This window comes from Rousettus aegyptiacus, unplaced genomic scaffold (genome assembly GCF_014176215.1).
Source record: "Rousettus aegyptiacus isolate mRouAeg1 unplaced genomic scaffold, mRouAeg1.p scaffold_m13_p_4, whole genome shotgun sequence".
Lineage (NCBI taxonomy): Eukaryota > Metazoa > Chordata > Mammalia > Chiroptera > Pteropodidae > Rousettus > Rousettus aegyptiacus.
In genome coordinates this window covers 100,026,266-100,051,305 of record NW_023416307.1, presented here as the reverse complement: position 1 = coordinate 100,051,305, position 25,040 = coordinate 100,026,266, and the positions used below count along the sequence as shown (strand labels likewise).

At 40.4% G+C, this 25,040-nt stretch overlaps 1 protein-coding gene across 1 annotated transcript in view; it reads right to left on the bottom strand.

The window, feature by feature from the left end:
• The window catches only part of EIF4E3 (eukaryotic translation initiation factor 4E family member 3), a 192,704-nt gene that overhangs the window by 37,382 nt on the left and 130,282 nt on the right, over nt 1–25,040 (bottom strand). The window contains exons 7-8 of the mRNA XM_036219381.1: nt 20,745–20,807; nt 14,486–14,629 (exon numbers count right to left, since the gene is read on the bottom strand). Coding sequence (XP_036075274.1) covers nt 14,520–14,629; nt 20,745–20,807 — 173 coding nt within the window. The 3' untranslated portion in view covers nt 14,486–14,519. The remainder of the gene's footprint in view (nt 1–14,485; nt 14,630–20,744; nt 20,808–25,040) is intronic.

Below are 25,040 nucleotides of genomic sequence, written 5' to 3'. Positions count from 1 at the left end.
CCAGCATTCACAGCCCCCTCAAAACTGTCACATGCTATTGAGTCAGGAATAGCTATTGTGCTGGACAGAAGAGAGAAGAAAAGAAGAGGCTGGCAGGGAGAAAAACATGGGGAAAGTTGGGTGAATCAAGAAAGTATGGGAAATAATTTTTTAATCTTCCCAATTTTCATTAACAAATGTTCTAAAGAGGAAGAAAGGGGTGAACTGCCAAGACCTTGTCCTCATAAAACACAAATTGAGGTAACAGGAATCATTTATATTAATAATAAACGGTAAATAAGAATCAAGTGTTTACAAGTCAAAAGCTCTGTATACATGTGCTTCGTGTACATGTGCTCGTTTATGCCTCTCATCAACCCGAATGCCAGGCCCTATCACTGCCCCTAAGATAAACTGAGTCTCAAAGACTCAGCCACTTGCTCAGAATGTGCAAGCTACTAAAGGGCAGAGAGAAACAGTCAATATTACAGGAGTGAACAAAAACTGCCCCACCCAAGGTGAAACACCTGTGGATGAACCAAGTGTGTTAAAATTGGGTACTATAAAAATATCTTTTCTTCAAACCTGGCATGAGCTAGCTTAAAGCAGCTCGTTTTATCTTTAGCAATGAAGGTGTCCCAACTGCCCAATACAGAGAGGTACAACACCCCATAAAATGATTTTTGCATTTTGTGCAGCCTGGATCAACCCTGTATCCATGACACAAGGCCTGGTTATCTTGCAGTTCCTGAAGGCAGTGAATCAGTGGTGTCCCTCCAGATAGAATCTGCTTATTTAATATTTAAGACTTCAGGATAAAAGGAGGAAAAGAACACAAGCTTTTCTCTGAGGCTGCTTTCACATTTTAGGTCCAGCAGGTCTCTTCCAGAATGAAGCCAAGGGTAGGTGACAATAAAGAGCAATCAAGGTGACAGAGGCAAAGTGGCAAAATCCTGGGAGAAGGGCTATTGAAGAAAAAAAAGAAAGAGCAAGTATGAACAGGATTAGCTTCCCTCACAGGACTTTGCAAAATGCCTGCAGAGAACACCTAGTCCAGAAGATGACCAACATTTTGCACTTAATGGATATCTTACAACCCAGGAAGAGGAATGTGCTTTGAAAAGAATTTGCAGCCCACTCTGGATTCAGTTACAGACAGCCAACATCGCTGAATAAGAGCGGTATAAGAGGGCCTCAGCATGCAAGGCCTGTCCCTGGCCTGCCTCCTATTTTGCAGGACAGGAAACCTTGCTAGAAGAAGCAATGCCATTCAAGCGCTTAGGAATCCTAAGCAGGGTGAGCTTCTTGGGTGTGCAACCTGTGCAGTCTCACAGTGTCCCATGCTCAGAGGGCCTTGCATTTGGTTTAATGTTCTGCTGTCACTGTCCCGAAATTTTAGGTTTTAACAAGGAACCCCACATTTTAATTTTGCATTGGGCTCCACAAATTGTACAGCTGGTTGGCTCCCACTTTTTGTTTGTTCTTTGAATGTTCAAAAGCCTTATTAGGTGTGGACTTCACTTCTACTTTTTTACAGATAACTCGTTTCATGGACTATTTACACTCTGTGAGACCTGGCTTAGTTTCTCAAAAATTGACATTTAATGCACAGCACAAGCATTTATTCACCTCACTCCGAATACATGCTCTAACCTACAAACCAAACTGTGCTCTGTATGACTGTCAGAGCCTAAGGAAAAGCAAGACACAGATGCCACTAGTGGGTTTAATGGTGAGACCGTGAAACTAGGTGTGCTTTAGACTCAAGGAGTTGTGAAAATCTGAACCACTCACTAAAAGTTCCAGATCCTTAGCCTTCCCCTGATCATCCGGAATAAAACATACGCCTTCCAAACACACACACACATACACACGCACGCGCATGTAACACATGAATCCGGAGAAAAAACTAGCAGCTCCAGATGCCTATTATATCCTTGGTCCCATATATGTTACAAACATCAGAGAGACGATTTGGTGCTTTATGGTACTGTCCTCGAATACGGTTTCTTTGCAGGGGGAGAAAATCAAATACGAATATACTGAAAAACCAAGTAGTTATTAACAATGTTATAGAAGACTATTTATGATAGAGAAAATGTTCTTGAGACAGTGTAGAACAAAAGAATGTTTTTAAAAAAGCATATGAAGCATGATTAGTATATTGTTTTTGAAAATGTATATATAGATATATGTATGGATCTAACTGTGGGGAGTAAAGCTGGATTTGATCCCAATAGCTATCTCACTCAGCAAAAGTTACATCCCGTTTCTGAACCACAAAGGGGTGTCTTGGATCAGACCACTGAGGTCTTCTGCAGCTCTCACAGGTCTCCATGCTGGAGATCAGGGCAGCCCAAGAAGTTCCTCTCCTAATTCTCTAAGTCTCGAAAGCAAACTGGCTTTTGAGAAAAAGCCAGGAAACTTTAATGCTTATATGACATGAGTAAAGCAGAAGAAGACTACATAATTTTTGAAGATACAGTTATGGATAATAGTTATGAACGTCTTACAAGAATTTTTTTTTAATAAACTATTTTTAGAGCAGTTTAAGGTTAACAGCAAAATTAAGAGGACAGTACAGAGATTTCCCATATACTCCCATTCCCACTCATACATAGCCCCCTCCCCATTACTAACATCCCCTACTAGAGTGGAACGTTTGTTAAAACTGATGAACCTACATTAACACATCCAAATCACTCATAGTTTACAACATTACAGTTCACTCTTGGTGTTGTACATTCTATGGTTTGGACAAATGCATAATAACATGTATCTACCATTAAGGTTTCACAGAGTAGTTTTACTGCCCTAAAGATCCTCTGTGCTTCACCTATTTATCCATCCCTCTCCTAAGTCCCTATCATCCACCAATCCTTTTACTGTTACCACAGTTTTGCCTTTTCCAGAATATCTTATAGTTGGAATCATACAGTATATAGCCTTTTCAGATTGGCTTCTTTTTCTTAGTAATATACATTTAAGTTTCCTCTACATCTTTTCATGGTCTGACAGCTCACTTCTTTTTAGCACTGAATAATATTCCATTGTCGAGATGTACCATAGTTATTATTTTCCCATTCACCTACTGAAGGACAGACAACCTGGTTGCTTCCAAGTTTTGGCAATTATGAATAAAGCTGCTATAAACATTCATGTGCCAATTTCTGGGTGACTATAGGTTTTTAACTCCTATGGGTAAATATCAAAGACTGTAATTGCTGGATTGTATGTTAAAAGTAATGTTTAGTCTTATAAAAAAAAATACCAAACAGTCTTGCAAAGTGGTTGTACTATTTTGCATTCACACCATCGATGAATGAGGGTTTTTTTTTTTTTAAACATTATTTCTGAGGTACTCATTGTAAGGCTCTTTCCAACCCAAGGGCAAAGGATACATTTACATGGCCCAATGGAAGTTCAAGAAAACGTGTCCACCCTTTTTAAGCCTCTGCTTGGGCCCTCACACGCGGTGCACAGTCAGGCTCCTTGGAATTTCCCCATTCGGAAAGAGAAGCTGTTCAGAGAGCCAGGTTCTGTGACCACCCATGATCTGAATTACACACAGGTGTTCGAAAATACAGAAGGATCCAGCATAATTAAGAGCATTAAGCAATCATCTCAGCCCAAGAAGGCAGTTGAAGAAAAGAAGAACAGAGTTTGGGCAGTGCTTTGGGAAATAAATTCCACAGCCTTTCACCAAGTTGAAATCTTGGCTTTGGACACACATAAAAATGAGCCTGCCTGATCTGAGCTCCCCGTGGACATCTGCCAGATCACAAAAGTTGACCCAATTGGCCTGCCTTACCACAGAGAAGGCCACTGCTGGAACAGCAGATGGTGTTACTGGTAAGAGCCAACATAGATGGGCAGGACAGCGGAAGGAAAATGGCAGGACGCAGCTAGCACAGTGAGGTGACAGTCTCTGCTTTGAAGGGAATCATTTTTACAACGCATTTTTTAAAAAATAATATCACAGCAGCCTTCGATCTGATTTTCTTCTTTTATAAACTTCAATCACTCTTTCTTTATTTCCTATAAATCAGCTAATGATTACTTACTTCCACTCTTGTCACTTGGTATGTTGTACAGTAGTAAAACAACACTCAACTCTACCCAGGGAGGAATGTCTTTTAGGGAGAACTGTATTAGAAACCCTTTGCAACAAAGAAGGCAGTGTCAACGTTTCCCCATAAGGCTTCAGGAACCTAGAAAAAAAATGCTAAGTTACAAGTATTACTTCTCTTTGAATATACCATTACTTACTAAGTATAACTTTATTTGTCATAAGAAACTCAATTAAAAAAAAATAAAGCCATTGTTTAATGGGTAACATTGACTGCAACGGTCCCTGTTTAACACACACCAGTCTTTTAAAAGGAGTGTGGTCCAAACATTCCCTTCTGTTATATTTTTCTCCATTCTTCATGGAAATACTATCTACCTTTAGACTCATTTTGTTTAACATCTCCAGTCATTTATACTATTTACTGAATATCTGATATTCCTAATAAAATGTCAGTACAAATATCCAAGTTGTCTTGGAGAAGGAAAAAACATTTTCCAACCTTCCCTGGCTGGTCAAGGTAAACATTTCTGTGACCCAAGTCAGTTAGCCACACAAACACAAATGCCTTTTATCTTTCCTCTTAAACTACAAGAAGATAATCATTTTCCTCAGCAATGAGCCTAAATTGAAACTCTGTACACCAGAATTAAATATGTTCTATCTACTCAAAATGAACAGTGTATTATTTATCACTAATATTTAATGACAAAAAAACTGATAACTCTCCGATTACACCACTGATTTCATCTAGTTGCGCATCATCGATTCTTTTGGTCATTAGCATAATCACAGAGCACCAACTCTGGCTTATGCAGCAAGTTTGATAACAGAGCTGAAAGTAGACACACACTATTTTAAAAACATGTTCCGATTTTCATCTAAGTATATCTTTATTTATATGGCTTTCTTACCATAAAGATGCCAGTCCTTTAAAATATGCAGAAATCACTTTCTACACTGAAGAACAAGGTGCTATATCATAACAAGGATACAGAAGTATAAAGCGCCTGTTAATTAAACATCGCTTTTTAACTTGCTACCCTGCATATGTGACTGTTAGGTTCTAAGCCAAGTCTGTAAATAAGAATGAGAAAATGGCTAGGCTCCTTCAAATGAATGCCTTGCCTATTTTTTCCCCCTTAGATGTAAGAGATCAGCCACTTGATTTATTACTTTTTGTAAGTCAAATTCCCTGGTAAATATTTGATTTTAAAGTCCCTCCATCCCCCCCCCACACACACACACATACACACACACACGAAAAAAAAAAATCACTGGCAAATGAACATTATAAAGTTTGAGTCAGGACTGGTAGTTTCATATTAATCCTAAATTTTCAATATATAGTACTTGTAGAAGACTACTGGGTTTTAAGTTCAAATGTAAAGAATTTGTCTTGAATTAATATTCAGCACTTCAAAAGGTTCATGTGGAATAATGAATAAACTACAGCTACAACATACCCACATGGATGAAATTTAATAATTCTATTGAACAAAAAAAAAAAAAGGAAAGTTACTAAATAATACATATAGTAGGATACCAACAACAATATAAACTTCAAACATGCAAAAGAAAACCCTAAATTGTGGGAAATACTTGCATATGTATTAAAATTATAAAGAAATCCAGGAGAGGAAATACAGCCAGCTGAGAGCAGAGGTCACTTCCAGGGGAGAAGGATGGGAGTAAGATGAGGGAGGGATATACCAGGAGCCTCTTCAACCTGGATCAGAAATGTGTTCTTTCTGAAGCTGACCTGCAGGTACATGGGTGCTTGTTGAATTATTCTTTGTTCCTTTTTGGTGTCTGACACATTTTGCAATAAAAACAGAAAGATAAAAACACAGTTTTAAGATAAGTAGCTTTGTAAATATCTGCCAGATTTCTCAAAAGTTGTTCTCAATTCAAAGATCAGAATGGTTGAGGCCAAAGCATCACATTTTATCCAGCGATTGGGGCACTGGTTACAACACTAAAACCCTGCATCCCAGTATGAAAGCCATTTCCATTGTTTTCAAAGGTGCTTATTACTACATTAAAGAATACTTTTGCCTCAGTACTCTGCTATGGGGAAGTCATCTCCAACACAGAGATGCTTTCTACAATTAGCAAAAGGGACTGTCCTGTTTCTCAAGTGAAACAAAAACAAAAACGAAAACAGAAAGATCTCTAAGTATCTTTAATTTTAAGCTGATGTGAATACAAGCACATGAATAAGCTAGAAGCATACCTTCTATATGATTTTGCGACAAAGGAGCATAGGAGAAAGACAAATTTTTGCCAGATGGGGAGTTCATTCACTCCACACCTCATCCCCTTCCCCATCCTGAAATATTTAAACCTTTTTCTGTAGTTGCCATAAGGACAACTGTAGCTAGACAAAAGGGAGAAGCACCCCCAGTCAGTGGCGAGGAGGATAACTTGCTTCTACAAGTATAAGAATTTGTTGTAAGCTTACCAAAGTTACGACTGTTCATTTACTGTCAATATGCAACATACTGCAACAAAAGCCATTATTTAGAAAATAAGATGAACACAATTAAGTGGTTGAACCCTTCCTAAATCTATAGAAGACATGCAAAACAGCAGATCTGCAACAACATGCCTAAAGAAGGCCATAAAAGAAAACCCGGGACTGAAAATTTTTCTATTTTAATAGACTATGTTCTCCAAAATTATTTGCAGTTGCATGTGGACAGGGATATTACCTAAAGATGTCCTATCCCTTCTCAAGGTCCAACTAGCTGCTTTCCAAATAATTAAATGTGGCAAATATCTATTAGAAAACTTCTATAATGCATTACTAAAGATAGTCTGTCATTGATCCTATAAGGATAAACCAGTTACTTTTCTGAACGAAATGATTAACATCCTTTCAACAAACAAGGTGGAGTTATTTAATGTTACACTGTAGACGTCATCAACTGGTGGCAACAGTAACACTCTTCATCCTCTATCATTATACCTTCCATTTTTTCAATTGGTCTCATTTTCATCTTTATTCAAGGATAGCGACACTCTAGTTTTAAAATTTGGTCCATCAGAGATTATTTTTAAAAGTGCTTCAGGGTTTGAAGAGAAATAAAAGAACTTTGTATTATAAGACTATTCCAAATGCCACCCAAACCTAGAGCCAAGGCAGCTGTGAAGTTCTAGACATAAAAATAATTGCCAACTTTTTGGTATCTATTAAAATCAAGCCACACCCAAAGACAAATGGAATTTTTATTTTAATTTAGGTGAGGGTAATTTTGGACAAACACTTTATTGCTGCGTAACTTCAAAAGGCAAGTTGCTGATACAGACGAAAAATGTCTGTACAACTTTTATTAAATAACTCTTTTGATCTTAGTAGTTAGATCTTTAGCTGAAGCCCTGAATATTTAAACCAGCCTCCTTAGCATTTTATCTTCCTTTATCTCATAATCTTGCAGGATGCATTCTTCTTAGGATTCTGCTTTATTTGTGTGCCTAAGCTATTCCATCAATATTCCTGCAGGCACCATCATATACAATGACATGAAATCTCCCGAGATGCCTAGGAAAACTGAAATAGTTGGGCCGGCAGGGTTAATCTAATGAGCAAACAGCTCAGATTTTAAAATTAAGATGAAATACACAGAGAAAACCAAACTCCAGAAAGCCATTTGACACTAATTGGTAGCTATAACAGGGCAACACCCATTGGAAACACAGATGCGAGCAAGGCACAATCCAAAAGGAAATGTCTGGTGCTTGGTGAAAACTGCCGATGTTCCAGGTTATTCCCACCACTCTGTAACTGCAAGGCTCTTGTTCTGCCTCTGCTTCTCTAAGTATCGAATGTTTCTCTTGGTGCTTGATCCTGAAAAGGGAGCCCATATTCCTTTCTCTTATGAGGTCCAAGCAGTTAAGTCAAACTCTCAGAAGAGTTCTAGGTTTTTATCCAACTCTGATAATTGAAGAGTCCAGTTCTCCCACTTTGGTGGGCATCAGATTCATGTGGGGAGCTTTTTCAAAATGCGAAAGCTGGCCCCACCCTAGACCCAGCACACCCAGGAGCAGTGCAGCCACATCTATGTTTGGAACCACAGCTCATACATACTCATACATACTTTAAAACCATACTTTCAATACTCATACATACTTTAAAACCATCAGTTTTGATTCTTCAAAGGAATTCAAACACATTAAAAATCTAGGCCTCAAGATAAAACAAAGACTCAATCGGTAAAATACAAGTGAAGTTAAAGATTTCAGTTCCAGAGTCTCTAGCAGCATACCTCACTTGGTTCATGGCTCTCTGTTTAGTGAGAATTAGAATTACTAGGGGAAGTTTGTTAAAAATGCACATTCTCACATTAGTCAGCAAAAATTCTTATCTAAGAATATGTATTTCAATAACCCCTTGACACACAAAACACAAACACATACAATGATCTGGAAGCAGGTGAGCAAGGGATTTCCCTTTGAAACATGCTGAATTAGGACTTCACTCAGGAGCACTACACTCCATCTCTGCGCTCACCTGCCCCAGGAGAGAAGGAGGCCAACACCAACTCAGGGAGCAGCTCTAAGTCAAGAGAAACTCAAGGCTCACACCATACCTTCCCCCCAAGAGCTGTGGTCACTGTCCTAAGAGCACCAAGACATCTTTAAAATTATGGATAATAACAGCACCCATGCCATTAGATCACTAAGCTCAAAGCACATATCTTACACTACCACCCTAGTCCACAGACAGGGAACCTGAAGCAGAGAAAAGTCACATGATGACTCAACTGCCGAGCTGGAAGGAAGAAAAAGAAACCTCAGGAATTCGGTTTTTGAGTTTGATTCTAGATATATTATTCAGTGTCCAAGTTAATAAAGCTGATCAAAGAATTAGCTAAAAATCAGAGAATATGGCAAAATGTGGATGTCCCCTGATTTACTACTAACAAATACGTACCCAAATATAAAATCCAGGGGAAAATCTTTATCCCACCCTAAGTGAATTTTTCTATTTAATATAAACAGGAACCAATAATGCCATGCTCAGATACATTCCCCCTCAGTAACATATCCTATAGCACACCAGCCTGATATCTTCGAACTATTCAAATAAAACAGAATGCCATGAGCTTTGTAGTCAATGATCCCTCTACTTTAGCTGTTTGTCTGAATTAGCAGCAGTTGGAGAAAATAAATCCATCAGAGTGGTCCTGAGTAGACAGAATTAAATAGTGAACAAGATACCTGAACACAATTTTACATGTATTCATGTTCCTTTTAAAAATAAAACTATTTTATTAAAAAAGTGATTTGGAAAGAAAGTACAATTAGCTCTGCACAGGCACCGTGGAGATGTTCCCAAACACACCAGACATATGTAAATATTTTGTGATATCAGTTCCATTTGAGTAGACCTGTCAAGATATTTACAGGGCTTGACAGTGCTTCAATCTTTAATTAAATTTTTGCCCAGATACTTAAATGTAATTTAAATAGATTATTAGTTGTCAGAATCTAATATAAATTTTGTTTACAATTTAGTTACTTTAAGTACTCAGATTGAAGAAACTAATTTAACCCCACGACCGAGCTGCTTTAAGCATCAAGATGAGTCCACGAAAATGCTCCCACTGCCCTTTGTACTTTTCCAATAATCTTAAATTACTACAACTTAATCACAAATAACAAGGCACTAAATTGAGCCCCTACCCCACTTTTTTTAAACAATAAGGCTGGGGAGAGTCAGAAGGAAAAACCCATTTATACTCATTTACACTCATTCAGGTACCAGGTTCCTGCTTTTGGGCAGCTCATTCTTCCAGCGGCTGACTAGGTAGGAAATGTTTTTCTCACTTTAAATCCCATAAAATAATTACAAAACAACACCTGTAGCGCACGAGGCAGGTCATATATTAAAAACTAGCGTTAGGGGACTTCAAAAAGACAAATAAGCCTTGCAAAGACATTCACAAGCTAATTTGGTCAATAGATTTCATGACTGAGTACAACTGCAAGGACAGGGATACAGCTTCTGGCACAACCTTCCGGTGAATGGGAGCCGACTTCTAAATAAGGCCCAAAAAATGACTTAGTACAAACTGACTGTAATTAATAAGAATAATTCGTTAAAGAAACAAAGAACACTGTCTAATTGTCTTTCCTGACTGCCATGCGCTTTACCCCACTGTATTTCCTCTTCGCAGAATACCAGCCTTGTAGCCATAATTACAAGAACATTATCTATGGGATGCAAAACCAAAGCACTTCTTGAAATCAAATGTTCCTTACAACATTTATTTTTAGGTTGATGACACAAGCCAAATCTGCTGAATTTCCATTAACCACACTGTCACATGCACATTGAAATAAACTATGAAGGACTGCGTTGGGGTGGGGGACCTGTCACGCATAAGGTACCCCATATTTGGCCAGGTTTTCCCGTTTGTGGAATTTGTCTTATCTCATAGTCTACTGATGTTCCATCTTATAGCACCTCTGGCCTTAATTCATCCAAGTACTATGAAAGAGAAACATTTTTAAAAATCAGTTTAAGATGGCTCCTTGGATCCCACAAGCATAACAAAGTGGTCTGCAGACCAGTGTAACAAATCACAAGGAAGATCATTTAGAAAACACAGGGGCCCAACTACAAACTTACTCGGCTTGCTGGCTTAACTCACAAACTCCGTGTTTGATCACCTGGTGGGATCACCACCATCAACTACAGAAAATAATTCCCCGCCAAGAGTAAAGGTATATGTTGGCTCATGCATAAAGTTCACCTGTCTATTCAGCAGATGCCTCTCTTACGGTTATTTTCTTTAGAAAACAAACCTCTACTTGCCCGAGACCTTTATACACTCTAGGTCCAAAAAACATACTTAAAAAAGAAAAAGGACAATACTGCTAGCTTAACTAAAATGGCATTTACTATGACTGAATTCTACAAAAGGAGTATAACACCTACCAGGATAAAAACGGAAAAGAAAAAGCCCCAAGCAAAAAAAATTTTTTTTTGAAAAACACAAATACCACCTGTGCAAATCTAGCTATGCTCTGGAAATCCTTTCTCAGCCACAGAGAAACAGCTCATGCTCAATGCCTTGAAGTTGCAATTAAATTGTAGTAATTTAAGATTATCGGGAGAGCAAAGGGCAGTGGGAGCTCTTTGGAGGGCTTCCCTTCCCACTTAATGCTCTTCAGTCAGGGGTTAAATGAGTTTCTTTAATGTAAGTACTTTAAAGTAACTGAATCATAAACAAAATTTATACTATTTTCTGACAGCCTGCAATCTATTTAAATTTTATTAACGTGTGCCTAAAATTATTTTTAAAAGACAGAACTCTTGCAATGCCCTGTAAATATTCTTGGCATACCTACTGAAATGTAATTGGTACTATAACACCTAAGGTTGTCTGGATACGCACACTTTTTGGAGATGCGGAATCTTACAAGATCACATTTCAAAACTGCATTTGAATCTTAAGTAAAACATTAAAAGCAAATAAACAGCACAATAAGATTGGCTGCAAAGAGGAAATCAGGTTCAAAAGAAGTCACATCTGTTCTATTCTCCCTTCTCTTACTTAATGTTGGCATTGGACATACTGTGGTATGAATATATTTGTTTAGGAAATATCACAATTCTTCTGTTGATTTAAACAACTGCTGAAAACAGACATATCCTTCAATAGAGCCTAAGAATGTAAATGTACAAGGGCAGGGATAGATAGAGTCTTAAGAGAAGCAAGGAAAAACTTAGTAACAGAAAACCATGCCTAGGCTCAATATTAATCCAGTTAACTTTTGTTATTGTTGGGACAAATGATTTAACTAGAAAATATTTATAGCTTTAAAAAAAAAATTACATATTGCAGAAAATTGCCTAATAGCATCCATGTGTATGTTTAACTCACATTGTTTAATTACACAATAAAAGGTATACCCAATAAAAGCTACAGACTTTGAAACATGTTGGGTACTATGGTTATGAAACTTGGAATTACAAAAAAAACAAGGTGGTTACTATGTGATCAACATTTATTAATTAAAAATGAAATCCTTAAATAACAATTATTTTTATTCTTATGTATCTGTGTACTTATCCTATATCCTACTTTGTTTCACTTAATTAAAAATGACATTTAATTTGGGAAGAGTTTACAGAAAAAAAAAAAAGTGTTACATTGTTTATACTCCAGAATTTAAATATAAACACAAAATCTTAGACATCTCCAGGAACATAACCCCGTTAATTTGAGACAGTTAATCTGAATACCCGATGTTTCTTTCATTATACTTTGATAAACCTGTGAAAACAAAACGCTAAAGTAATTACTGTTACTATCCCCTTTAAAAATGTAAAGCAGTTAAATTTTCCTAGAAAACAAGCAAGGACAAGTTACAGAGAACTTGAATAAAAGTAGCAACATGGTCATGTTGAATGTCAATCTAAAAAAAGAGGTTATGTCTAATCTGGAGAATGTTCCCTCTCGCCTTTTTAAATTCCAAGAGTGGGCTGACACAAAACTTCATCACTAGGGATTTTTTTTTTTTCTTCAGCTGCACATCAGATTTAAACCCTCACATACAAAACCCTGGCTTCCCTGACAAGGCAGATCTTCTAAACTTGATGTGAGAAAACGTTATCTAACTCTAGTGTAGGAGTCTAATGTTGGTAAAAAGAATTTCTCTGCACAGTTCTGGGTAGCAAGACAGCCTCTGGACCACTTGATATTCTTTTAATACCTTTTGAGTGCATTCTCTTTGTAAACAAGAATGCACTAAAAATAATAACTTGTTTAGCAACTCAGCATTTATAAGGAACTCAAATGCTGCCTAGAGAGAGACTAAGTACTTCCTTCCAAGTGAGCCTTCGCTTGCACAACAAAGATCAGCATTTGCAATGGTCCATTTCTGCATTACTGAATATATAGCTTTGCAGCTAGATCGAATAGTCCAGAGTTCTCCATGTAGAGCTCATGACAACAACCCAGCAGCAGTTCTGTTTGATCTCTCCTGCTTCCTTAATTTGGGTTGTCAAGGTTCAGCAGTTGGAGGCTGTTTACTTTACTCGCTGCCCCCCTCCCCCCCCAAAAAAAACCCTGATTTTTTTTTTTTTTTTCTCTCTCTCTCATACTAATCCAAAGTCTAAGGGGGAAAATAAACAGCCAGTGGCTGGACGGTAAGCCTTTTTTCCCCTTTGCAGTGAGATTTTAGCTGACACCTTTTGAATGGTAACTAGTTGAGTTTCTTTTATATTTTTAACGCTCTTTAGTTTATTAGACATTTTGAGTAGAAAAATCAGAGAGGAAAAAACCCGTTCCAAACGTCTAAAGCTGTGAGCCCAATTTTCTTTTCCTGGACTCAAGGACATAGGTATTTCCACACTGAAAATCAAAACTCCAGTGGAACTCTAAAAAGATTTGAAACATTTGTCTCTGGAACTGAAAATAACAGGAACTCCTCTGTCTCAATTTTGCAGGTTAACCCTGGGTAGAAAACACCTGAAGTCTATTTCTCTCAAATTCCAGTTAAGACGTTTCCCCTCTAACCGATTCTCACTGTGGAAAAACGGGTGTGGGAGTGAGGTGGAAAGGAAAAATTTTGCATAAATTCAATATATTTTCAGCAGTAGAAAAATTCCTTAAATATCCTTCAGGTTTTCTCAACTCGGCTACTGTATAAACCCTTAATCCTAAAGCCTATGGACAACCAAAGGTGAAGTGCAGGTTTCAATGCACAGACTCCTTTCAAAGGGAATACAGAATGACCCTCCAGCATTCCTGTTTGAAGAGCAGTAACAAAAAAGGAAATCGAACTTAGAAAATACCTGTGAACGGACACGAGAGTAACACCAGCCTCTCGTAAGTGGACCACAGAAGCTCAAATGCAACCAAATTAAATGTTTATATTAATTTCATCACTCTTCCCAAGCCTCACGGATGAGAGCTGGAGGGAGGGAGTGTTGGGAAGAGAAAGAAATAAGTTTTATTTCGGGTTTTCTGATCGAGCAAAAGGAAAATGAATTAAAAGAAATGCATGGGATGAGCCCAGACTAAATCAATACACTTTGTAATCAGCCCGGCAAGGGTATTTAGACACAATGACTTGGAAATAATTAATAGTTATAAGGAGGGAGTAGGGTGAGAAGGGGGGCAAGGGATGTCACCATATTTTATCGGAGCACTTTACTCTCCACACTAAACTTTGATCTCAAGATTTTCGGATTTAGGAAGGAAAGGGGAAAAAAAGAGGAAGTCCAGTATTTTGAAGCACCTACCGGCTTGAAGATGGGCACATTCCTGGCGCCCAGCACCTACTGCTGCGCTCGCGCCGCCCATGCTGGCGCTTTGAGCACAGAGAGCCCCCGGGTTCAGCCCGGGGCTCTAGAGTGTCCCTTGCCCCCTTGTCCCCGCCCGCGTCCTGTTCCCGGCGCCCGCCGCCGCCTCAACTTACCGCGGAGTCCGAGAAAGGAGTGGGAGCGCCGCCTTTACGCCCGCGGAGGAGGCGCCGGCAGTACCATGGTCCCCGGCACCGCTGCCGCTGCCCCTGGTCCGCTCGCTCGCCGCGCGCTCTCTTCCTCTTGCAAACTTTCGGGTTCTGCGGTTGACAAGAAACCGGGGCGACCCTCAGCAAGTCTTCCCAGTGCAGGGAAGAAATGAGGGGGCGGTGTGAGTGAGTAGGCTGGGGGGCCAAGACAGAGAGGGCGACAGGCTGCGAGGACCCGCGAGCGCGCGTGGAGGGAAGAGAGGCTGTGGCTCAGGGAATCCCTGCAAGGATCCCGAGACAGGGAAATCGGCCGGAGCAAAGTCTGAGCACCTTCCCCGGGATCTTACAAAGTTGCAACAACAAAAAAGAAGGGGGGAGGAAAGGGGGAAGGGGGTGGGATAGGGATACGATCGCAGGCGCAAGGTTTGGAGTTACAACTGTTTATTTAGTCCTTATTCTCTCAAGGGGCGGGAGCTGTGCGGGAATGGGACGGGGGGTGAGGGGTTGCTGCAGGCAGCAATTTCGAAGCGAACACTTGAAACGGGGGCATGCGACTTTGTTTCTGGGCACGGAGCTCTCCGGTGCCCGCGTGTGTCACCGCCAGTCTCCGGGGACAGAGGCGGAGCTCACAACAGGTGGGGAGGGAGACTTGCTGAGGGCCAAAAAGGAGAAGGAATCGAAGTTTCCAAGCGCAGCGGTATCTGGGGAGGAGGGGGGCAGGAGGCGGGGGCGAGGAGAGGCGGAGGCAACGAATGACCGCGACCCCGCGGCAACTAGCAAACTCTTCGGCTTTCGGCGCCGCGGTCCCCACTCGAAGCACACGCGGTTCCGGCTCACCGGCTCGGCTGAGTCCTCTGCGGGACAGGAGTGGAGCGCAGGGAGCTCAGGAGGAAGGAAGGCGGTGCGCGGGCGAGGGACGGAGAGCCATCGACCGCCAGGACAGCAAGAGGGACGTGGCGACTCACGCGTCTCAGGGGAGATTGGAGTTTGGGAAATCTCCCCGCTCCCCAAGCTTAAGGAGGGGGTAAAACCAGAAAGTGTGTGTGGCAGAGGGGAGGGAAATCCGGGCGCGGCGACTCGCCGCAGCGCACCCTGCTCCTACTCTCCACTCGCCGATCTGGCCCCGGCTGCCGCGGGTCCTTCGCGGGGAGTCTGGGTTCCGTGGGCCGAGCGCGCATGGAGGTGCGTGTCTAGCTGGGGGTGTGCGAGTGTGTCTGAGTTTGCTGGGCTCCAGGAGGCGGTGAAGGGGTGCTCCAGCCGCCAGATTCAGGGCAAGGCGTGCGTGGCACCGGGGATGTCCACAGGAGCGGGGCCCTGAGAGCGGGTGTTCCCATTCTGCCGCAGCTCGCGGAGCAGCCCGAGGGCACACACTCGCGGAAAGCGAAGGGGAAAAGTTTGCTCCAAGTCCAAACTTTGAGCTGCAGAAGCGCCCGACGCGCGCCCCCTCCCGCCAAGGACCCGACCTGGGGCCCTACACCCGCCCGACTCCTCGGCAGGCACCCCGACGCGGTACTCGGAAAGTTGCTCCAGGCGGCCTGGGCTTATTTATTTCTCTCCCCGCGGCGATCGTGGCGAGCACAGAGCTGGGCGTGAAGGGGCCGAGGAGAAGGCGATCTCGCCTTCTCGCCGCCGCTGCCCGCCCCCCCCCCATTTGACTTATGCAAATGGACTCAAGATTGCAGGCGCCTCTGAAGCCCCCTCCACCTCCCCGCGCCGGCCCGCAGCACCCATCCTGACCCCAGAGCCTGGGCCCCGACCTGTGTGGGAGAGAAGCTGAGAGGGGAGGGCTGGGGGAGATGCACGTGGAGCTTGGAGGTGGAGAGTGGTATTTTTTTTCTTTTCTTTTTTTTCTTTCTTTTCTTTTTTTTTTTCTTTTTTTTTTCTTTCTTTTTTTTTTTGTGCTGGTTGTTGTTGTTGTTTAAAGTGGCGGAAACAAGGCAGGAGGCGGCTTGGGAAAAAGTGGAGCAGAAATGGAAAAATACAAACTCACCCGCTGCAAACGGTCTCTCGGTGCAAACTAAGGTGTTTTCGGGCCTTTCCCCGCGCGCGCCCACTCCCGCCCGCGCGCGCACCCCCTCGCACACACACTCGCGCACACACGCACTCCCGGGCGAGGGCAGGGCCACCGCGAGTACAGCATGCAACCGCCACACAATAAATAACAATAGATTCCTCCGCTCGGGACTAGCTTCCCGGAGCCCTGCCAGCGCCGGTGGCGGCGGCGGCGCGGGTAGCGTTTGGCTGGGGGCACTCCCTGGCCCGTTCCCCGGTCTCCTGCTAGGGCTCCCTCTCCGCCTCACGCACCCCCAAGGCCTCCAGCGCCCCCAGAGTGCGAGCCGCCATCCCCCAAGACACTCGAGCGCTGGCGCCCACTCCCCTCCCCCCGGTCTCCCGGAACAAATAAATAAATAAGGCGCGCGGGAGGCCAACACGTCGCGGAGGGAGATGTTGTTATTTTTTGCTGTTGTGCGTCCCTGACGTCACATCCACCTGCTGGGTAAACAACAAGGCTCTCAGAAAAAAAAAAAAAAAAAAAGCGAGAGAGAAAAAAAAAAAAACGCAGCTGCTAGAACAAGGTTGGAGGGTGGGGGTCGCTGGGGCGAGAGGTCTCGGGAGGTGGGAATTAGGAGGGTCCAAGCTGTAGGGATTGGAGAAGAGAGAAGCAGAACCGCACAGACCAGAGGAGGAAGGGAACGCCAGAGTAGTCCCTGGCAAAAGAGGGATCTGGCTAGAAAGACCTGAAAAATAAGGGGCAAGAGGGAGGTGGGATTCCTCAGAAGACTGGGAAAGGGGGGCCCATTCAGAAGCTGGAATAAAATGATAGGCAGAGTGTTAAATAGGGCCGAAGATGGGAATGTGATGGCTATTCACTTGGTTTCTGAGCTAAAAATATAGAAGGAAGGGGAGAACATAGGCAAAGATGTGAGTCCTCCAGTTAAAAGTGAAAGTGTTTTTGCCATCAGTGACAGTTGAAGGAGAGGGAGGAGGGGTGGTGTTTTCAACCCCCTTTCTCCTCTCCCATCCACCCTCGATCTCTCCTCTTTCTTTCTGCACTTCGTCCAATGAAAGAAGGCGAGTTCGGGAGGTGAAAGTTCAACAGAAGGACAAACCCCTGTTTGCAGGGAAACAGAAACTTGCCAGCGACGGATTTTCCCCCCTGTATTTTGAATTAGGAAAGTGTAATGTGGGACGAGCTCCTCCCCTGATCCCCCCCCCCACCACCACCACCCCCGTCCTGTCCTTTCAGAGTCACTGCAGGAATGTGTAGTTAGATTCACTTTGGGGGAAAGTGGCTGCATGAGGAGCTGTGTTCTTGCTAAGTTTCTCTTAGGAAAATGCCCAGGGGCTAGCATGTCAATCAGTTGTTTAACACAGATTACCTGCTCTCCAAGAGATCAGTCACTTGCACAAAGCTTTGTCCAATTCTTTGGAAAGGTGAGATTTTTTTTTTTTTTTTTTTTTTACTTCTCGGTGCTGTTTTGAAGTTTGGTGAAATTTAGAAATTTGAAGGAATAAATTAGGAGCCTGAATGAAATGTTTTGAAATATATTTTTTAAATGTATAAAACAAAAGACACTACTATTTCTTTCGCTTTTATCAATACAAATGGAGAAGAAGACTTTTTGTTTCCAAACTGTGACTTAGAAAGATATAGGTTCCTGTGGTTTGTTGTTGTTGTTTAATAATTTTTTTCAGACTCATCACCCCAGATGCTGCCAAATTCCCAAGTCAGTACTTCCAAGCTACTGGCCAGCTCTTTATGAGAATATACTGAAAGTCACCCCTGTGGATTCCTACAACATACCAGGGATGAGGGGCACGGAGAGTTCTGTCGGATTGAATTTAAGACCAGCACAGTTGTAGATAATAAATAGGATATTACAAATTCTTTTGGAAACTTTTTTACAAATATTGTTAAACATTCATTTACAGAATTCTAAATCTCAATTTCAATAATAGCATAAGACTACCACTTTAAAATTACATCTGTTTTGCAAGTAAAAAATAACAAAGGCATTCACTGGTGTTACAGAATAAAGCCAGAGAAAGGGAGACTATGATAAGGTAATTCTAGCATAGTCGGATTTATAGTGAATGTATTCTGCACAAGATTCCATGCTATCTAGGCAAGGACATCAATCAGATCTTTGAGACTAGATAAAAAAAAAAAAATGCATTTTAGTTTGAGTAGAACTTCCTAGAGGCTAGGGTTCATGTTATCTTTAATTCAAGACATTAAGACATTAATGACACACCTACTACATTCTAGAGTATATAGTAGGCACTGAGGGATGCAAAAATAGATAAAATTCCTGCCTTTGAGGAGCTCACAGTCTGCAGCTGTCAGGAATAACATCTGATATTTATTGAATGATTACTATGACCTAGGCACTGACATAAAAGCTTTATGTCAACTTAGTGCTCCCAACACTTTAACATCACTGGAAATTCCATATGCTGAATTCACATGGAATTAAACAGAAATTTACAAAGTAGCCAGTCTATTGCAGGAAAAAATGTTTTTCATTTCTAAAATGTTTATGCCAGGTATAACATTTATGGTATATGTTGGGTTGCTGAGTTATAACTCAGGGAAATAGCAGTTTATTTAAATGCGATAATTTTTTTCCTAGTCTGTAAAGAACAATTCATGCTCTGAGCTTGTTTTTCAGATTGAACATGGGTCTTAAAAAATTATTGGTATTACCATACTAATAATTTCTTTAGATTGCCACTGACCTTATTCTACATTTTAACTGCCTTAAATTCTACATTCATTGGAAAGTGGGGGCCTAAGTCAGATTGGCAACAAGTTTTGTAGACAAAAGGAAATCCTAGTTGTAAATCCCATGATATATTTTACTCAATTTTGTATGTGATACTGTCTAATGTGCTGTCTTATTAAAGAACTCCACGTCCATTTGGCTTACATTAGAGGGAAACTTAACTGCAGTTTAACATATTGTTCATTTTCAACACTGTCACGTTACGTTCATGGGGAGCACATTTTAATTTCTTTATCAGTAATCAACTGGAAGTTTCTTTTTGTTAAAGTAAGGATTTTTAAATAAAGGGCATGGGGGTAGGACGCCACCTTTTGGTGGTAAAACAAATAGAAATCCCTTTTTAAGCAGATGTTCCTGACATCGTCTCATTTTTAATTACAAGGCAAAGGTGCTTGTCCCCATTTTGTGATACTTTAAGTAATGGGGGGGGGACCATTGTAAATGCAAAATTAGCAAATTATAGTTAATTGTGACCAAAATTTTCCCAAAGGTATCAGAACATGTTAGTGCCCTGCCATGTACTATTAACTATTAGTCAAACGCCAACTTTGTTCTGCAAATATGTCAATGAATAGATGCACATTTTGAGGAACAGAAACTGAAGTGTATGTTTACCACGTAATGAGATACCTGAATGCTCTTCTAAGTTTTGAGTAAATAGAAACTTTAAAATCACCTAATTCAATGTTTCTTAAACTACAATTACCATCTTCCTAACTTTTGCCATATCTACATAACAATAGTTCCTAAATAATTAATATGCTACACTCATTAGAGTATAGTTATTATGGTAATTGTCCAAATATTTTCCTTTAAATCAACTTTTATTTTTCTATTACTAGTCAGTATCACCCTCCATAAATTAAAAACAATCGCAGTGAAAACTAAACCATTGACTTCTCTTTGTTAGAAATGGAGAGTGGCAAAAAATATAAAAATTAAAAATAACTTTTTAAAAAAGAGTGGCAAGTACTGAGAAGTATTAATAGCAGGAGTATCAATGGAGAATTGGTTTTCTCTTTGTTTTTGTGGACAACCAGAAGGGTTGAAAGTGATTGCAGAGGGAGTATTGTTCTCAATATGTGATTTAATATTATCTAATGCCATCCGGGTGGCAAGATTCCTACACTTTGAGAAACAGGTATAACTAACTATATCAAATTACCGAATAGAAAGCTAAGGCCCAGGAAGGTTAAATCACCCTCCAAGGGCAAATAATTGGTTAGTGGTTGGAAAAGGATCAGAACCCAGGTGCCTGGACTCGATGCCTTTATGTATTTCAGTCTCATGCTTTCCACTTCACAAGAGATGGACACTCATCCTCAGACATTATGTGGCCTGTCTGGCTTTTCAGAAACAGCCAACCTAAATATCCCTTTACAGACAGAGGAGAAACAGAGGCCACCGAGGGTCAAGTTCAACTCTCTACTCACCCTTACCTCTCCCTCGGGTGTGGCAGATGTCCAGGTGGGGGTAAACACAGAAAAGTAAAGCGAGGAGGGCTGAGAAGAGAAAAAGGAAGTAGAGAGAAGGGAGAGGTTAGTAACAGTGGACAGACTCTTCTTTAAATGAAAACTTCTCTTTCCTTCCCAGAAGAGAAAAATGGATAATGAAAGAATGTGTTTCACAGTAAGTGGCAAAAGAAGTGTTCTTCATTCTGATATCACTGTATGTCCACACCAGAAATCAACAGAGGTCTCCTGTTTTAAAGTATACAATATTATCAGACACTCTAGGAAAAATCACATTTGATAATAGAGTGGCTTGAAAAGCTAGTCAAGGAATGGTGAAAGACCCCAGTTTTAAAAGGGTTTTCTCCAACAACAAAACTTGCTCAGAGGCTCATCATTAAAACTATAAACAATAGTTCATTTTCTGAAGTTTTAACCACAAAGAGAGGCCTTAGTTATAAAGATTGCATTTCCTGCTTTCTTCCTTTTAAGGGCACAGTTCTATAAACATAAACATGGCCTGCAAATATTTTTTATGTTTTTCTAATTGGTCCTGGTGAAAAGAGTTTGCTGATAACTGTAGTCTATAACTCTTTGCCCTGTGATTCCCAGTGGATTGTAATCCCTATAAACTACAATGCACAATGAAGCATTTGGCCAAGTACTTCCACCCCAAAAAGCTGTTGTAGTCCTGTAGCCCCTGAAGATTCACAGTGCAACATGTTGGTAATTTGAAGACGTATAAAGGGAGTACAGCAGCTCAATCCTACTTGCCAGAGGTAACTAGAACAATCTAGAGCCTTGCTATACAAAATGAGATATGCTGACCTGTAGCATGGGCACCACCTGAGAGTATGTTAAAAATGCAGACTCAGTCCACTCCCTACACCTACTGAATCAAAATCTGCATTTTAACAAATCTTCCCAGCTGAGTCTGACACTCATACAAGTTTGAGAAACACATCTGCAGTGCACGTAGCCTCTCACATAATACGCACCATCTCAATAATCTTTCCAGCCTTACACTGCTCAACAGTCCTATAAACTAGCTGTATGCCGTACCTGGTTCTCCGAACTGGTGTCTTTTGTAAACTTCGTCGGTTCCTGGTTTTCAACCACGTGCAAAGTTAAGCCACCAAATCACCTATGTAAACCATGATTAATTCCTTTAACATTAATAACAGGGTGACTTCTCTCTCCTGGTGCCCCAAAGAGACTGCTAATTCCCCTCCAATTGTTTACCTTTGTATTGTTTTATGAGTGTTCAGAGAAGGATGGAAGATATTCCCCATCATGCCAGAAACAAATGCCAGACAGCTTTTGGGAAGGCTGAACACATGCTATGACTACACCATGTTAGTAGAAGGGCTTTGCTTTCTTTGTTTTGTTTTCTTTTTTATGGAAGGGATGACGCCTCCATAATTACAGGTATTGTTGTTTAAAACTGAGAACGTTTTCCAAACCACTGAGGGGCCACGCCTCTGGCAGCCCATGAGCCATCCTGTTTGGATTCTCTTTCCAGTTCCCTACAGTTTGTAAAGACACATCCAAGCACCACTAGATTTACATTAAATATAATGAAAGGAAGGGGGACCCCATCTAAGTATGGTTGCTTCCTCAATAAACATGTAGAAACCACAGGTAAACCTCACTGCTGATGGTTCATTTGTTTCTGTGAAGTTCTCACTTTACCTTCCTAACAAGAAAACAAGTTACTTTTGTAACCACCCAAAAAATAATTAAAACTATTGTTTTAATACTGTCCTAAGGCACTATAATTAAGTCTCTGAGTGAGTAATTGTGTACCTGAATTTAAAATAAGATTTCACATGTAAAGCAAAGTTCTGATTATAATCTCTGAGAAGTGTCTTGGCTTAAATTTAGAATCCACAGGTACCAGCTCAGTGTTACAATAGGTATTGTTCTGTAGGGCTGGAGACAAACTGTGTTTGTATGAGAAGAGAAATGAGGCAGGCAGGTCTTCCCACCTTCGGGCACAGTGAGGTTGTGTGTTCCAAATTACAGAAGATTTTAAAAGGAGCTGAAGAATAATAAGCATGGGGGTAGGCTGAAATTTTTGTTATGCCAAGTTCAGGAGTTTTTTTGTTTGTTTGTTTGTTTTTTAGTAACATCTATCAAATAGCTATCAAGAGAAGCTCCCCACCCCTTGGGCCCAGGATGTTCTTGAGCCACTGTTAAAGTTAAAAAGCCATATAAAGATTAAAACTCTGATATCCCCAAGGCTAGGATGAATCCTTTGGTAATGAATTGGAGTCTTAAGGTATCCATATGGACAGTTTTTAAAAATATACATTTATATTTATAGATAAATACAGAAATAGACCTCTATGTATATGTATATGTAAGTTAATATACATACATATATTTCCTAGCTCCATCCACTAAAAGGGGCTAGAAGCAACAAATACACCCCAATAGCAATGAGCACATCTAGCACCCAGATCTTGTTTTCTAAATACCTTTCTCCAATAAAAGAAATTAGGGATCTTGAAAAACTAGTTAATTCCAGGGATGGCGCAGGGAAAATACAAGATTAGCCTGGAGTATCTTGTGCCACAAAGTGCTAAAGGAAATGCAAAAAAAAAAAAAAAAAAAAAAAAAAAAAGACAGTAGAAGGTGTGGAGAGACTTATGGAAAGGCATAGGAGCTAACTTGAAAGAGCTCCCCAATGCCCAAAGTTGAAACATCTTGAACAAGAAAAGAAATAACAATAGTATTGGATTATAACACATACATATATATGTGTGATTGATATATATATATGTAATATATATATGTAAACATGCATAAATAAATGGGAAAGTGATAGAAGATTTCTTACAGAAGATTAGTGGGGTCCAGTAATCAGTGTTTTAACAAGTTTTACTAGGTGACTGATGGCATGGCCTAGAGAACCCAATCACATAACCTATATTATTTAAAGTGGGTTGTGTGTAGTCAGGGAGCAGTGGGTACTGTGGAGAATTAGAGCACATAGGCCTCAAATAAAATGTTGAGCAGATGTTGAGTGCCCTCACTGAGAAAGGAAGCCCAAGGCAGGAAGAACTTTTGAATTTTCAAGAGAGTCACAAAATCCAGATTTTTATCCAAATAGTCCTCAGTTGGTGAGGGACCATGGAAATAGGTATTCTTAAAAGGTCACCAGCTGGTTATGATATACATTGAGGTTTGGAATCCTTCTGTGAGGATTTCTAATTATTATCTATACTGGGACTGTCTCCATTTTAAAGAGGGCAAGATGAACAGTAATATAATGACTATAGACAACAGAATTATACTATAATCATGTAATGTAATAAATATAGCTACAAAGGCAATCATATTACAATATATAAATATATCAAAGTAACAGATTATACAACAGGTTATACCTTCAAGTTATACAATGTTATATGTCAAATATATTTAATTAAAAAAAAAGAGGACATGACATGAACAAAAAAGGACATTGTGGCATTGCAAAAGGTTCCTAGAGGTCATGGAATTTAACTTACTGGTTTTACACAAGTGAAAATAGTGACAGAAAGGTTAGCTGAAACGCCTCAGAGCTAGTCTTGGTAACTGGGGTGTCTTGGGCATCAAACATACCTAGGTAAAAATCCCAGCACCACACTTACCAGCATGTCACTTTGAGTAAGTTCCTGAACCTTTTCAATCTGCTCCTTGGTAAAATAGCAGTAGTAACTGCACATATCTTCTTTTAAAATTTATTTTTTATTAAAGTATAGTTGACAATATTTTATTAGTTTCAGGGGTACAACATAGTGATTTGACAATTATCTACCTGACGATGTGATCATCACACAAAGTCTCGTAACCATCTGTTGCCATACAAAGTTATTATGATATTATTGACTATTTTCCCTATACCGTCTGTACTTTACATCCTCATGACTTATTTGGAAATCATAGGGATGTAAAACAGCATAAGGAAAATAGTCAATCATTGGAAGCGTGTACTTATTAATCCCCGCCCCCTTTTTTACCCATCTTCCCTCTGGCAACAATCAGCTTGTTCTCTGTATCTGTGGGTCTATTTCTGTTTTGTTTTTTCATTTTTTTTTTTAGGTTCCTCATTTAAGTGAGATCATATAGTATTTGTTTTCCTCTGTCTGACTTATTTCGCTTAGCATAATGCCTTTTAGGTCCATCCGTGCTGTTACAAATGGCAAGATTTCATTTATTTAGGGCCGAGTAATATTCTATTGTATGTATGGGTGTGTGTTCACATTTTCTTTATCCATTCTTCTATCAATAGACACC